Source organism: Micromesistius poutassou (assembly GCF_964030765.1).
Source record: "Micromesistius poutassou genome assembly, chromosome: 2".
Lineage (NCBI taxonomy): Eukaryota > Metazoa > Chordata > Actinopteri > Gadiformes > Gadidae > Micromesistius > Micromesistius poutassou.
The window spans coordinates 16,768,821-16,784,342 of record NC_140272.1 but is presented as its reverse complement, the minus strand read 5'-3'; the positions used below and the strand labels follow the sequence as shown (position 1 = coordinate 16,784,342).

General features: G+C 42.6%; 2 protein-coding genes across 2 annotated transcripts; both read left to right on the top strand.

Annotated features, from left to right (window-relative positions):
• Positions 1-323: 323 nt before the first annotated feature.
• tas1r3 (taste receptor, type 1, member 3) lies at positions 324-4,436 on the top strand (the record flags this gene model as incomplete). The annotated part of the gene is made up of 8 exons (XM_084464049.1): positions 324-526; positions 694-994; positions 1,744-2,100; positions 2,213-2,626; positions 2,726-2,929; positions 3,063-3,183; positions 3,323-3,693; positions 3,813-4,436. 8 exons carry the CDS (start codon positions 324-326, stop codon positions 4,434-4,436), a joined length of 2,595 nt encoding a protein of 864 aa, XP_084320175.1.
• A 667-nt stretch (positions 4,437-5,103) lies between these two features.
• odad1 (outer dynein arm docking complex subunit 1) lies at positions 5,104-10,071 on the top strand (the record flags this gene model as incomplete). The annotated part of the gene is made up of 14 exons (XM_084464104.1): positions 5,104-5,170; positions 5,267-5,366; positions 5,618-5,798; positions 6,039-6,164; positions 6,556-6,669; positions 6,885-6,952; positions 7,051-7,238; positions 7,647-7,781; positions 7,890-7,972; positions 8,342-8,510; positions 9,052-9,215; positions 9,482-9,585; positions 9,777-9,867; positions 9,967-10,071. The coding sequence occupies 14 exons, from the start codon at positions 5,104-5,106 to the stop codon at positions 10,069-10,071; spliced, it is 1,695 nt and encodes a 564-aa protein (XP_084320230.1).
• Between the last annotated feature and the right edge of the window lie 5,451 nt (positions 10,072-15,522).

The following is a 15,522-nucleotide window of genomic DNA, read 5'->3' as shown; positions in this document are numbered from 1 at the left end:
ATTATATTATTACTATCCTTCTTCTTATTATGATGTGTTTCACAACAAATATATACGCTATGCATGTCAATCTAAGATCAACTGTATTCACTAATGCATTTCCACTAATGTGCATCGGGTAAATTCTTAGGAATCCTTGTATGTAAATATGTCTAGCCTTTGGGTGACATCTACATAACCACACAGGACACCAATAATGAACCCACAGTCATGCAACGGCCTCCCTGTATCACACGATCACACGGATCACACTGAATGTGAGCACTATCCTTGTCCATCTCTAACCCTGCTGTCTTTCTCTCCCTCTCCAGAGGACCTAGAGAATGGCTGGGGCGTTCAACCTGCTTGCTCTTTGCTGGGTTTTTGGACTGGCTTCTGGTAGCAATTCAACCGAATGGTTCGGGAATGTCTCTACCAACCTTTTTTATTTACCAGGAGACATTGTGCTGGGTGGGCTCTTCCCCATCAACAGTATAACCAGCAACCTGAGTGACAGGTTGACGCCAAACGACATTTCATGTGAACGGTATAGTAAGCATTAATGTTCTGGTTTTTTAAAGACAAATCTTTTTAAAAATGTTGCCAATTTAATTTGAATATACACGGCTGAAATTAAGGTTTACTTTGTAAAAAATAAATCAATCTTGTTTTTAAGGAAATAATAACATTCATTCATGCGTCTGTGATCCACAGGTTAAGACCATCAGGCCTGGGTGCCTCTCTCGTCATGAAATACACTGTGGATGAGATCAACGCCAACCAGGCTCTGCTGCCGGGGATCAAGCTCGGTTATGAAATCTTCGACACGTGCTTTCAACCTGCCACCCTCGTCAAGTCTACCATGTATCTTCTCTCTGACAAAGACACCGGGGAGTTGGCGGTGGACTGCAACTACACCGACTACGAGCCCAGGGTGGCAGCCATTATCGGGCCGTACACCTCAGAGATGGTCACCGTCGTCGGAAACCTCCTGGGATTCTTTCTCATGCCACAGGTATGGAGATCTAGGACTGTACATGTGGTCCGTTCAACAAGATACCTTTCATGCCGACTAAAAGTATTATAATAGGTTATCGTTTTTCTAGATCTGGTATTTGTCGATTTTTATATACAATATATACATATATATCAGAACTTGTTTGTATGAATACAATTATTTAAAATGATATCTCAAAAGTTGTTTGCCCTTTGATAGCACTGTTTACAAAGATCCATTATCACCATGGTCGTCAGCTTAATATAGAATAGAAGGAAGAAAACACCATTTTTTTATTGCTTATATTATATATGTATATGTGACAGAATTAGCATTGCTATCCCCATAATTGAAATGCGATAAAGCCATATTACATTTTCTTATAATACAATTACTATGGCTAGATATGACTTTAGGAAGACAGACCCTCTCGTAAAGCCCCTTGTGAGTGGCGGCTGAAACAGGCCTTCAAAGAGCAGTCAAGGTGGCCTGGCCTAACCACTGCTGTCTCCAATGTAAATATTTTATCAAGGGTATTGGCGAATGCCCTATACCTGACTCTGTATGAATTCATCAGACTGGGAGAGGTTATGGCCGTGCTCTTCCTGTCCTGTTTAGTTTTTGTAACCTGATGTATTTATGTGTATGTTGTTTTATGCTGCTTTTTGGCCGGGTCTCTCTTGAAAGAGGTTTTAAATCCCAATGAGACTTCAACTGGTCAAACAAAGTTGAAATAAAAAAAAACATGTGTATTTTGTGCTGTTCAGATCAGCTATGGGGCCACCAGTACCATGTTCAACGACAATCTGCTGTACCCATCGTTCATGCGCACCGTGCCTGGTGACAGGCTACAGGCGATGGCCATTGTGAAGCTGCTTATAAAGTTCAAGTGGAACTGGTTGGTCATAGTGGGCAGCGACGACGAGTATGGGCGGCAGGGCCTGCAGGAGATCTCCACCATGTCAGAAAACACCACAATCTGCATCGCATACAAGGGCCGGATCCCTGTGTACACAGACCCGTACGCAGAGATCAATATCATCTTGGACAACATCGTCATCACCAAAGCGGGCGTGGTCGTGCTGTTTTCCCTCCCAAACTCGGCGGAAATCTTTTTTCAAGAGGTTAGTCGTGCCTGTGATGGAGCTAAGTTTAACAGTAAATCGTTTTCCTGTTGTGGCACTGTTTCTCGGTTCATCTCATCCTTTCCTTTTGATTTGTATGACTACTGATCAGGTGATGAAGAGAAACATGACTGCCGTGTGGATCGCCAGCACTGCTTGGGCACTTGACTCCACACTGACCAACATGGACAACATTCACACCATCGGCACGGTTATCGGGCTTGCAGATAACACCGGGGCCCTCCCCTTGTTTGCCAGCTATGCAGAAGAGCTGTTTACCAAAATAAGCCAAACCAAAGATGACCCTGAGGCGACGCAAGGACCCACGCATGCCAAAGATCCGTGCCCACAATGTGGAGACTTGTCCCCTGCAAATATGAGCCTGGCAACTAATAATTACATACAGCATTCCGGTTTTAGTGTGTATGCTGCCGTCTACACTGCGGCACATGCGTTGCATACACTGCTGAATTGTGGTGTTTCGAACTGTACTTGGACAGAGGACAGCAAAGTCTATCCTTGGAGGGTAAACATAATTTGATGCCTGAAATATACACTAAGAGAAGAAAATAAATGGAACAATCAAAACAGTTTCATCAAAACATATTTCCATCTTCTTTTGCAGCTAATGAAAGAACTGAGGAATACTTCCTTCGATTTAAATGGTATACAAATGTCTTTTGACAGCAGTGGCAACCCAGACCTAGGATACATTTTGCTGGAATGGTTTTGGGAAAATGGAAATTTTAAATCTAAAAAGGTTGGGAATTTTGACCAGAGTCTGTCCCTCAACGAATCCCTCCTGAAATGGCATACAGACGATAATAAGGTAATGTCATGTTTTAAAATGCCAATCCCCAATGTATTGCAGTCACTACAATGTATTAAACATGTATTTGCACAATTTTGTATATAGAATTTTGATGATGAACAAAATCTACACTACTTACTCACCACTGCAGGTCCCTGAGTCGACATGTTCGTCGACATGTGAGGCAGGCCAAGTACGCAGAGTCAAAGGCTTTCATTCTTGCTGCTACGACTGCATTGACTGCATGGCAGGCACATTTCAGGCAATAAATGGTAGGTTACAGGCTTATGGATATAAATTGTACAGCAGCAATCGGTTCTTGTTGTCGCTAGGTGTCCCATGAGGGCAGCAGCGCTAGCTTTTGGCTGCCAATGGGTGCTACTTTTGATTGTGCTCTTTCTATATACATAGATGACATCCAGTGCAAAAAGTGCCCCAAGGGCCAGTGGTCTCTTGTTCGCAGTACAAACTGCACCGATCCTACCTTTGAGTTCTTGACATGGAGCCAGCCCGAGTCCCTGGGGCTGACGCTGGCCGCCCTGCTGCTGATATTGTGCCATGGCTGCATCGGGGTGCTGTTCCTGAAACACAGAGGGAGCCCACTGATAAAGGCCTCTGGGGGGTTCCTGAGTGGTCTGGCTCTCCTCTGCCTGGGTGCCAGCTGCCTCAGTCTGTTGCTCTTCCTGGGTCAGCCAGGGAACATGGTGTGTCGTCTGCAGATGCCCCTCAACTCCATCCTCCCAACGGTGGCCCTAGCAACAATCACCATCATCTCCTTAAGGGTGAGCCGGTTACTGCTGGGTAGTCAATTAAATCAATCAATCGATCAATGGATCATTTCTTTTCTTTTTTTAAATGAACGAAAAACCATGCATGAATCCCTCTCCCCCTTTTCACACAGATGTTTTATATGACAGAGTTCCCTGAGAAGGCTGTCTCTCATCTGGATATAATAAAGCGTGCGGAAGGCTGGCTTGTGTTGGCCTTATGCTGCGTGGAGGCTGGGATCTGTGGCTGGTTTACCCTAACAGTGCCTCTTCTGTCTCAATATGTTGCCGATATGGACATTCACTTTGTCAGTGAATTCCTGGTGTGTCCCGTGGAGCTACTAGGTTTGGGCCTATTGCAAGGCTTTAACACAGGCATGGCCCTGCTATCGTTCATGTGCACCTTCATGGCGGTGAAGCCCATCCACCAGTATAACCTAGCCAGGGACATAACCTTTTCCACTCTGCTCTACTGCGTGATGTGGGTGGTCTTTATCCCGATCTATACCGGCTTGAACGATAAGTTCAAATCCATCATCTACATGACTTTCAGTCTGGGAAGCAACATAGGACTAGTAGCTGCTTACTACTTTCCAAAATGCTACATGTTGTTGAAGAAACCAGAACTCAACACTGATGAGTACTTCCGTAGCTTCCTGGAGGGCGCTCCACCAAGGCCTCTAGAGGAGCAGCCAAACCAAGCGCCACAAACCGACCAGGAACCTGAACCCAAGCCAGATGATCCCCACACAGGCTAGAAACATCGCCCATTTAGGCACTAGATTTGAGCGCTACATTATGATGAAATATAGGCCTACATTTATTTTTCCTAAACCACATTTAGCCTACTGTATTAGGAAATTACTGATTAAAACCGTTTGATAAAATGTATCTGTGTGATTTCTGTGTGAATGTTGTTCCTGAATGGCACCAATTATTGTTATTTAAAAACCTCTCTGCCACATGGCAACGGTTGCTAACAACGGACCAGCAGCGAGTCAACTGGAGAGGTAACGACAGAGTGAGCGACACACAACACTTCTGGAGGTACCTTTTAGGAACAAAACTCATTTTCCACATCAGACTGCATTCTTACGTGTATTCTTAAGTGTAGCATCGTTCGTTCATTAAATAATCCAGAAAGCAGTTGGATTGCTAGGCAAAAGTGTAAATGATCTCTGTTAGCATTGACGTTAGCAAACATAGCAATGTCATATAAAACAATATGCTGATTATTGCAGCTAAGTGTTTATGTAACTGGGAAGTGACTGCAAATAACTTTGAAGTTGGACGAACTTACTTTAAGACTAGGGCGCTGCTCCCAGGATGTGCTCCTATCAGGTGCTCTGTAGTGTGATGAAGAGTTAACGTTACTTAGCTGAACACTAATTAATTAAGTTCCAGCACGTCCGTCCTTGTGCAACTATGCGACGAGGACGATCAGCCAGGAGCACCCACTCAGATAACAGCGATATGGATATCGATGGCATCGGTAAGTGTCGTTATTATTTTTGCAAAAGCCTAACTACGATAGTCCCTTTTCTATTTATTATACCTGATGTTTTGGTATATGGTGTTCTTGCTATAGCGGAAACAGAGATGGGCAAACTCCAGAGACAGTTCAGGATCATGGATGGAGACCGGCAGGCCTACACGATTCAATCTCAGGAGCTCATACGCAAACAACGGTAAACAGGCCCCTATCATTTTGTCCGTGTGTGTGTGTGTGTGTGTGTGTGTGTGTGTGTGTGTGTGTGTGTGTGTGTGTGTGTGTGTGTGTGTGTGTGTGTGTGTGCATACTTAACCATCATCTAATTGTGTGTGTGTGTGTGTGTGTGTGTGTGTGTGTGTGTGTGTGTGTGTGTGTGTGTGTGTGTGTGTGTGTGTGTGTGTGTGTGTGTGTGTGTGTGTGCGTGTGTGTGTGCGTGCGTGTGCACAGGCAGGAGTTTGAAAAGCTGAAGAAGGAGCAGGAGGAGCTCCAGCGTAGCCTCGGGGTGTCTGAGAACGTGTCGCGCAGACAGCAAGACAGTGGGAAGCTCCGCTCCCTGCTGGAGCACAGGGACCTGCTGAAAGCAGAGCTGGAGCAAGAGAATGAGTGTCAGAGAAAGCTACAGAGAGAGGTACTGGGCCTGTTATATACCCATTTTAAAATATACAAATAACTCATTCATGAGATGGATAGAACAAGTACAGAATAACATGACAATATAAATAAAATTGAAAATAGTTATGCACAGTGGGAAACACAAACATAAACGCATATACACACACACATACAGTTATTAAATAAATTCAACAATCATAAAACACTATTCAGACACGAATCCCGATCAGGAACCGTTTCTCTTGGACATCCACAGATTTCCAGCTATGAGAAGAAGCTATCCAACGTTCAGAAGGGCGTGCACAGCGCTAGTGACGCACAAAGATCCCAGATGCGGCAGGCCCAGAAAGCCATACGCACTCTGGAAAACAAATTGGACAGAGTGAGTTAAAAGCATGGGGACCATATGGGCCACATGTGGTCATCTTTAATTTGCTGACTCAGATGGATAGATATTTAATTGAATGCCGGGATGCACAAGTACTTGTCATTGTTGTTGTGACTGCTGAACTTACCAGAGCAGCACAGTAACAGTTTCATGATGTTATCATGATGTTCCTAACCCAATTATTGATACAGAGTATCGATTAATAACTTTGATCAAATATCTGACTCTGGCATTAATCTGTTTATTGGTATGTCTGCTCATGGTTACAAGCAAAAGCATGTACTAAACCATACAGTGTGTCTATTGTTTAACTACTACACCACTAAAAATAAAAAATATTTGCCATCATGTTGCCTTCTATTCTAATGGTATTCATCCTATTCAGGCCCTAGTTCACTTTAATGAGCAGCTGACCAAAAACAGCCATCTGAGAGAGGACCTGGAGACTCTACGTGTGGAGCGTGCTCGCTTCCATCAAATACACCATAGGCTATCCCAGGTCAGCAGTCTAAATCTGAACCATCAGAAACCTGCTGTGAGGAACTAGATGGTCCTCCTTGACAATTGATGTTCATAAAACTAAAGTGTTTATGCTGTTGGCAAAACATTTAAAGCCTAGTTTTAAATGCCCCATATTCTGTTTGTCTTTCAAATGCAAACTAAAAATGATTAAACGATTAAGTCCAAGATTTGCTTTTCAATCTGCCATCACAGGAGCGGCAGGGTATTCGCAAGGAGATCGGGGAAATGATCCACCTGTCTACTAGTGCATACGACGTCAGGTATGATTACATGCTATTAAGATATCCTTCTGTTTTAGTTTTTCCTCCTTGACCTTTCATTACATAAGGGGGCTCCACTGTGGTCCCTGCATTTCCAGACTGGAGGCCCAGTCCAAGATGAGCATGATGAGAGAGAAGGCGGGGAAGGACCTGGCCCAGTACAACGCCGAGATGAAGGAAATGGAGAGAGTGATCGCCCACGAGCAGCGCCTCAAAGAGTTCATGACGGCCAAGTGCAGCAAGAGGAGTGCTCAGGACGAGGGCCAGGAGATGGGCCGCAGGCAATGTAGGACGTTGGGAATTATATTTGAGATCGTACAACCCATATGAAAATTCATGTAATAGTATAATAATAATTATAACTGCAATTCACTGCCAATTAAAATAGCAGTTAAAAATCTGTAGTGATTTTTATTAAGTTTAATTTGGATTTGGATGAATGGCGGCAACTTTTAAGATCTGAGGCAAAATGATGATGGTGCCAAATTATATTATTTAAATAAATTCATAGGGGGGTAAGTAAAACAATTATATGGATATTATATGGATATCATGACTTATTCCAAACAGAAGAAGATGCTGACTTGAACAAGCGGTTGTCGCATTAAGGACAACGACAGTGGTATTACCTTCAGTGATTGTGGTGGTGATGGTATCTGTATATATATATATATCTCTCTCTCTGCTCTCCCAGTTTCAGAGATGAGGGAGCAGCGGAGGACGGACTCGGGGGAGGAGTCGGTGGAAATGCTGCAGAGAGTGTTTGAGAGGATCCAGGCCATCACCGGGGAGGACAACCTGAACATGCTGGTGACCAGGTTTGTCCAGGGTGAGTCAGACTGGTACTAGCAAGCACACGCCAACCCCTTCACAATAACAATCATGTAGATGCCCAGGCTCGTGGTGAGACATCGTATGTGTTTTTTTCCCTGTATAGTTGAAGACCGCAACTTTGCTCTCTTTAATTTTGTGAATGAGCAAAACAATGAAACCAAGGCCCTCAGTGAGCAAATCCACCAGGTGAGTAGAGAGGAACCTGTTATTTATTTATACTTGAGAGAAGTGGGTTTTGTCTCTTTTTAAGTTAAAGGTAGTCACCATTGTTTCCCAAATGTATTATGTTAAAGTAAGACTTCAACTCTTACTCAAGGAAACACATTATGTGAAAATCTATCTAAAATTGCACGCAAACAATTTTACTATTACATTTTACAACACAGTTGAATAAATTGCACTATATTTAAATTCTCAATAAATATTAAACTGGATGTACAATTTTTGATTGAAATCAAAAGATTCATCAGCTCAACAGTTCCATAATCTCATCGTACCACATTGGAGGAAAGCTAGCAATGGCTGCTTTGTCTCTTGTCCCATGTGCATGAGCAGATCCGGGGTGAAATGGAGCAGTTTCAAGTGGAGGCTGTACAAAAGGAGCAGGAACACTACGCTCTGCTGAAAGAAGGTGATCAACAGCAGAGAAAATCAGAGGGCAAGGCTAGAGAGTATGAACAACAAGCTAACGCTGTTAGCAAAATCCTGGACCAGATAAAAACAGGTAACCCCCTTCTTCAAGTATCCAATGAACCAATACCATCCTCAATTTGCCATCTGTCTTTCCCATCAATGCAGTACTGTCTTATCCTATCTTATCTGATGACCTATTGTACACATGAGCATTTGTATTTGCAACCTTCTGTCCCATACATATTTCGGAAGGTAATGTATTACAGGGATTCCAAACTGGGGGTACCCTAAGTGAGCAGGTTTGAGGGGTTACTTGGTAATACTTGGTAATTCTAGAAATTAAGACGATAAAATGAAGTGCATCCCATTTCTTCCATTTTAAACGCCTATGCCACTAAAATATGAACACTAATGATACACTAATGAACTAATGAACACTCACCCACAAAATGATATTAGCACATTATAAGGAGGAAAACATTTGTGGTGTTTATATGAAGGGGCACCTATGCTTTTGAGGCTGTGGGGAGGGGTGGGGGAACACAACAAAATACAAAAAACATATGGGCAACCATGCTCAAAAGGTGACCTTCCTTCCAGAACCATCTTTGAAAACACCTATATTTTTATAGGAGTGAACCGCATCTTCTCTAAAATGGACGGTGACCGTTCAGCCATAGACGACCTGCTGGACCCCACAGCGGGCATTAATGAAAACAACATCATGACCTACCTGGGTCTGGTCGAGCAGAAGACCAATGAGCTGGTGGCCATGCAGGCCTTCCTCCGCTCCAAGGTTAGACTCAACTCCTAAGCAGGGAAGGAGGGATCCCTCTTTCTGCGTTCCTTTTCCAGGTTTCCCCCCTCGATAATGAAGGGAGGTTTCCCCTTGCCTTTTATAGGGCTTAGGGTAAGGTGTTGTTGTGGCCTGTGAAGCCCTTTGAGACTGTAACTGATTAAGGGTTGTACAGATACAATTAAATTGACTTGACTCAACCCGGTTCCTACTCCAGGAACTTGGTCTAACCATAACCCAGTGTCTCTGTGTCGTGCATCGTATAGGATACAGATAAGGACTACAACCCAAAAGACCTGGCCACCTTCCTATTGGGTCAGAATCCAGACATGCTCAGGCAGAGTAACGCCATCCAAACGACAATTACTGGGTGGGTTGCTCTGTATAATCCATATAATCTACTGATGCCTTATGGCTGCACTCTTTCACTCAGCACCTTGAGATCCTATAACTATAACCAACGTAGTTCCATATCCCTTTTGTCTCCCCGCATTTCATTTCTTTGTGTGTGTGTGTGTGTGTGTGTTTGACGCTTGGATGTTTCTGATTATTGCACCAAAGAGATGACCACGAGGCGGAGGAGTCCCACCTCACGGATGAGGAAGAAAGGCCTCTTTCTCAGGGAGAGCTTCGCCAGAGAATAATGAAAGGGGTAAACGGAGCAAACAAAGCAGTCTATTCACCACGCCGGGCAACAATGTTCAGCCTTTGTGCTGCGCCAGAGCTAAGTGTGCTGTGTGATGATTTGTAGGTGATGAGGAAGGAAGGCTCGCTGCAGCAGGGAGCACAGAGAGGCCATAGGAGCGGACCCAAACCCGATAGTGAACCACTCTCCCTGGAGGCCCTCACCTTGTAAACCCTGGAACCCGGGAGTCTTCCTCAGGCAGCAGCCAGGTCGGCTGGTGAATGAGGAATAGTGGTGGTTCTGCAATCTTCCATCCATCAGGTTGACAAAGAATCCTCAATTAAAACAATTTAATTCATTTGGAACCTAAATAACGAGGTCATGATATTTGTGAAAGCCGTGTTTGTTAAAGCTCTATTCTTGTTGAACCCTTACCCTCAGCTTCACCGTCATTACTTTTGGTTAGATTTGTCATCAAATGTAGGACGGTTCGAAGCTAATTGTGTTAGCAGCTACAACGGATGCTTTGCAAAGGAGTCCTACAGCAACCCCTTTTTTTTCATGTGTGATTTGCCATCTGGCTTCAACTTACCAATTTGTGGAGCCTGTGACTCGTTTTCATGTTTCGTAACATGATACTTGCTGCGATGCTCAAGAGGAAAGAATGGGGGCAGCAGATCCTGTTGTAATACTAATCAGCATGCCTTGACCGTGGCTGTCGCTACACAAAATGAAGGTTACGGGCTGTAATCTCTTTACAGCGCCCAATTATTTATAGGAGCATAGCTGGTTGCATATTAACTTGATTCTTGTATCCAGTTCTTTAGATATGGTTTTTGATTTACCGCACTTGGCCTATTATTCCTAATTCTTATGATGAATGAGTAATCATGAAATGTAATATATGTTATTTAATGTGAACATGATTTCTCAATGTGAATCATTCATATTTTGTTGATACATTGGAAATCGAAAAATATATCTTGATGGAAAGTCCCATTCAATGTTTCTTTTTGGTAAATGAATGACTAAGTAACGGCTTATGGAGCGTGAAGGAGTGGTTAACCGTATAGTACAGCTCTGTAAGGATGATTTCCATAGCTAAAAAACAAGTGTGAACTTAAACAACCTTTGATCATTTGATTCAAATGTCTCTCTTATCATTTAATCTTAACATTTCAGCTGCTAGTCTAACTGTTTTGCATGTATGGCGTTCCCCAACGCCAGTACCACTTCCTCTTTACTAGAGAAAACAATGAAGATGGCAAATCTGTTATTTTAGAACCAGCATGCACCCAACCCATTCAGCCTCCTAAAACAATAAACAAAGAGTATGTGGTTTGATAGGAAAGGTCATTCCCTTAAATATTGCTTATGCATGAGAATAGAATCACCAAACAATCAAAATGGGTCTGTTCAAACCAGGAAAATATACATCAGGTAATTCAGCATTCAATAAAGCACATGTGCATTTGTGCAGGCCGCCTTAACAATGCATTATATTGGCAGAATTCAATTCTTACTGATCCTCTGGTTTGCATTTGTAAGTATAGTAAGTATATATTGGTACAGATCAATTAAAACAGATGATCAAAGATAAAAGGCCTCTATGAAAAGTGGGTGGGGGGTAGGATATGGATGAGGCTGTCGTCTTTGAAATTCTACTCTCACTAAGCTCCCCTCCACTCCCCACACATTCTCTGTGCACACGACCCTCTGCATTGCCATAGAAACATTCCCTTTAATCACAACAGAACCTCATTTCCTGCTACTGACAAAGGCTCCTCATTGCCAGCAGAGACCGTCTGCATCAAGCCAGTCTCCTAAGGCCCACCTCCTTACCCGAGCCTACCTATCAGTGGCAGGCTCTCCCGCCTGCTCTCCACCACTCCTCTCCATATAAGAGCATTTTCCAACGCTAACCATTTCTCTCTTTGTTTTGTGCTGCTGCACATTTGGTTCCAATGTTACTGGGGAGGATGTTTATATTCACACAAGAGGTATTAAAGCACATTCGCAGTGAGATGAAAAAAAAAACACGGGCATCTTTTAACTTCAAACAAAAGGCACAAAGTGAAGCACGTATGAGTCGCCGGTGTGTATACATACATCCTCCTCTGCCCTAGACTACCGTGGCTCCATCCTGCTCTCTCTCCTCTTTGAGAGGGTGCACACCCTCCATTAGCTGTTCCATAAATGCATTCGCTGCTACCCTGATTACCTACGTGTGTGTCCAAGGCCTATGTTCTCCCAGACGGCTCTTAGCTCTAGCATGCACTTCGACAAATCTCAGGCTAGATTGTTATCTTTACTTTGTAGCAAGTCCCTATCTCTTTCACACACTTACTCCTTCTTTCTCCCTCCCTATTTGTCACCCCCTCTCTCTCTCTCTCTCTCTCTCTCTCTCTCTCTCTCTCTCTCTCTCTCTCTCTCTCTCTCTCTCTCTCTCTCTCTCTCTCTCTCTCTCTTGTTTATTTGGGAGTCTTGCCAGGTAATTCCCTAGTCTGCCTGCACCCAGTATCCAGAATGCTACCTCCCTCTGCATACCCCTCCCACACCTACCAATGCAAGTTGCTAGGCAACCACCCGTCTGTGAGGTCTGGAACATTTTTTCAACCAATCAGGCTGTAGTATTTATTTTCAAACCTTGAGAGAGAAGGCAACATCTCCTTTTCCCCATGACAAATCTACCTTTGTTTTTTTTAGTCTAGCTTTATATGACAGCTTTAGTTATATTTAAAGCTTTAGCTTTTTATTTAAATCTATATGTTTATTTCTGAAAGCTAAACCAGCCGGTACTATAAGTCCACCACTGGGTGGCAACATGAGTGGTTTCTCTGTTGCCACACAGACTACATTTTTTTCCTGCTGTTGCTAAGCAATGCCATTTCATAGCTCTTGTACCTGTGGATCATTTCAGATTTTTACAGATGTTGCTGACACCATTTTGTCCTCATTCGCACCATTTTGAAACAGATGCTTTCAGAGCTCTTACGAGAATTTAGGACCCCCAGGTCATATCCTCAGTATTGCACCTCATGTCCCTTTCTTAAAAAGGATCCTCACACAAATCAGAAATGGACCCCCATCCTACCTCCCCAAAGTCAGTTTTAATATTGATAGTATTTAAAACTAAACCATAGTGTAGAAAACCGATAAGGCATTTTTTATATCCTTTTATATCCTCTGACCTTCAAAATGTGTATGTTGTTTCCAAAACCTCTGTGATACCTGATAGGGTTTAAGGGTGTAAGAGAGAAAGGGTTATATGGATATCACTTAATTCAAAGATGGAAACACAGCATTCTCCGTTCTGAATCCCTCCAAAATGAGGCTGGTTTGAGGTGCGAGTCAGGGTTAAACATTAGCCTTGTAACGGCCAACCCTCTGTAAACTTCACCTCGCCTCGTAGCAGACAGGAAATGTGCTTTCAAACGATTAGGGGAGCCACTATTAACCACTAGCAGTGAGATCCTGTCCGTGTTTCACTCACTTCCTTTCTGAACAGCTTAAAATGAAATAAGCACTTCTGTAAAACCCTTTACTGTTAAAAGGGACAACAGTCAAAAATACATGTTGTAATTCCATAATTGATACATTTGAGGATTTTACTGGGTTTTCTCTCAACTCCCTCTGCCCCCCTCCCTTAATTTGTTGTTTATCTTTTCTTACACTCTCCAGGTCCCCCCGTTTCTTTCCCTCCCCCACCCTATTCCCTTGTGGGCTGTGTCTGTGTCTGTGTGTGTGTGTGTGTGTGTGTGTGTGTGTGTGTGTGTGTGTGTGTGTGTGTGTGTGTGTGTGAGTCCCTCATCTCAGCTGTGGTTGCTGTGCAGATGGCGCTTTGTTGGTGCTTTACAATGGCACTAAGGTCAGTGTGCCTCCAACCATCAGCACACTGCAGGTTCTCCACTCCAGCTGTCCTGCTGCTTGACGTGGACCCCCATCTACAACATCTCCCTGCTCCGCACCGGGCCCGACACCACCACTCCATCTTTGTGTGTAGCAGATGAGGAGAGAGTCTTTAAAACACAGAATAGGCCACGCACTTACATGGAGACGACACGATCGGTCAGACCGTTTTGCATCTCTCGTAGGACAAGGACGTCTTCGTCTTCTTCTTCAAAGCTTGGGGTGCATTTGTATATATTAATTTGACGTATGTCATTGTTCAACACATTTTGGGTATCTCTAATCCAAAGCACAAGCCAGAACCTCAGACCAGCTGGGGAAATGCAAATCTACCATCTGCTGTGTGATCTCATATCAACCCTTGTCCATAATTAGTCATAAGAGCCAATGTCATGTTTGCTCTGCACTCATCGGATTATCTGGATACTCTGTAACCAGGAGAGTACACAAATGGTTTATTTTACCTAATTCAGAAGGATCCAAACCACAGCTTAAATGACAACTAGGAGCAGCCACAATGATATGTACGCTATAATAAAGAGTTTCTCAATCCGACTATAACCTTTAGCAGAAAGTCATCAACTGCTCTCAACCTAATCAAACGTCTTCAAATCAAAGTTCATTGCTGTCATGTCTTGTAAACAAAATGTGGTTTCTAAGGGACAAATAAAAGTAATGTGAGAATCAAAACCTTGTAAGAACCTTTTTCACAAAGGTAAATTGAATGGTTCAGGAAGAAGCCACTGGACTATGCTTCTTTGTCTTGGGGGAACTTTCAATATAGACAGGTAGAGTAAAAGGCGGGAAACATAAGAGGGGGTGGAGTCCCAAAGAAGCCCCACGTATTACTGGAAATTTCCACTTTCTTCTGGCAAGACTTTGGTGGAGGAGGAGTTTAGAGGTGAAATAAATAACATGCGAAGCAAGTTATATTCAAGTTGCATTCCACTGCAACCCTCTTAATTACATCTACATAGTCAATTAAGTGCAGTAAATAACAAGATTATGTATATTTCATTATTTTATTATTTTTTTAATAACTCAAGCTTTAATTACTGTTTTTCAATAACAAGTTAACTGACAATGATCAGTTGGACGTAATTGACAACATGTTATGCTGACATTACAAATTTCAGATGGATGGAAGTCGAAGCAGAGATGAACAAAAAGATTATTCTCAGTGCTTTTGTGCGGTAAGCACTATAATGGTGACAGTCAAAGTATAAATAAGTTGTGCAAAGAGTAATGGCTTGAAATACACTAACTTCAAAGTAATGGAGCTGAGACAGACGAGAAAATAATAAAAATAATAAACTTTTATATGTAAAAAGCTTTAAGGCTTTTATTACTTATCATATAATAATACAAAAAATATATTTTAATTACATTTGACAATAAAAGCAGTGGCTACACCTGATGCTAGCCAAGGTAGCATTAAAAAGATGATTATTCCAAGGCTCAAGTAGATAATTCCTTTTATCATAAATTGTGGTTACATTAAAGCATTCCGAATCACACAGAAGATCTTCTGTGTGTGCAGTATGAATATTTTGCTGGTTAATAGTATAATTTCAGACCATTTTTTACCAATTGGTTAAATTAGTGTACTAAGACATAGTTGAATGTTCTATTATAACCACTATGATATTAACACAAATTGGGGAAATTAAGAAACACAGGGGGCGGTGCTATAATTATATTGGCTAGTTATTTCAGGAATAGCTATCATATCCCAATGCATCGGTCCATTTCACAAAATGCTATTGCATTATT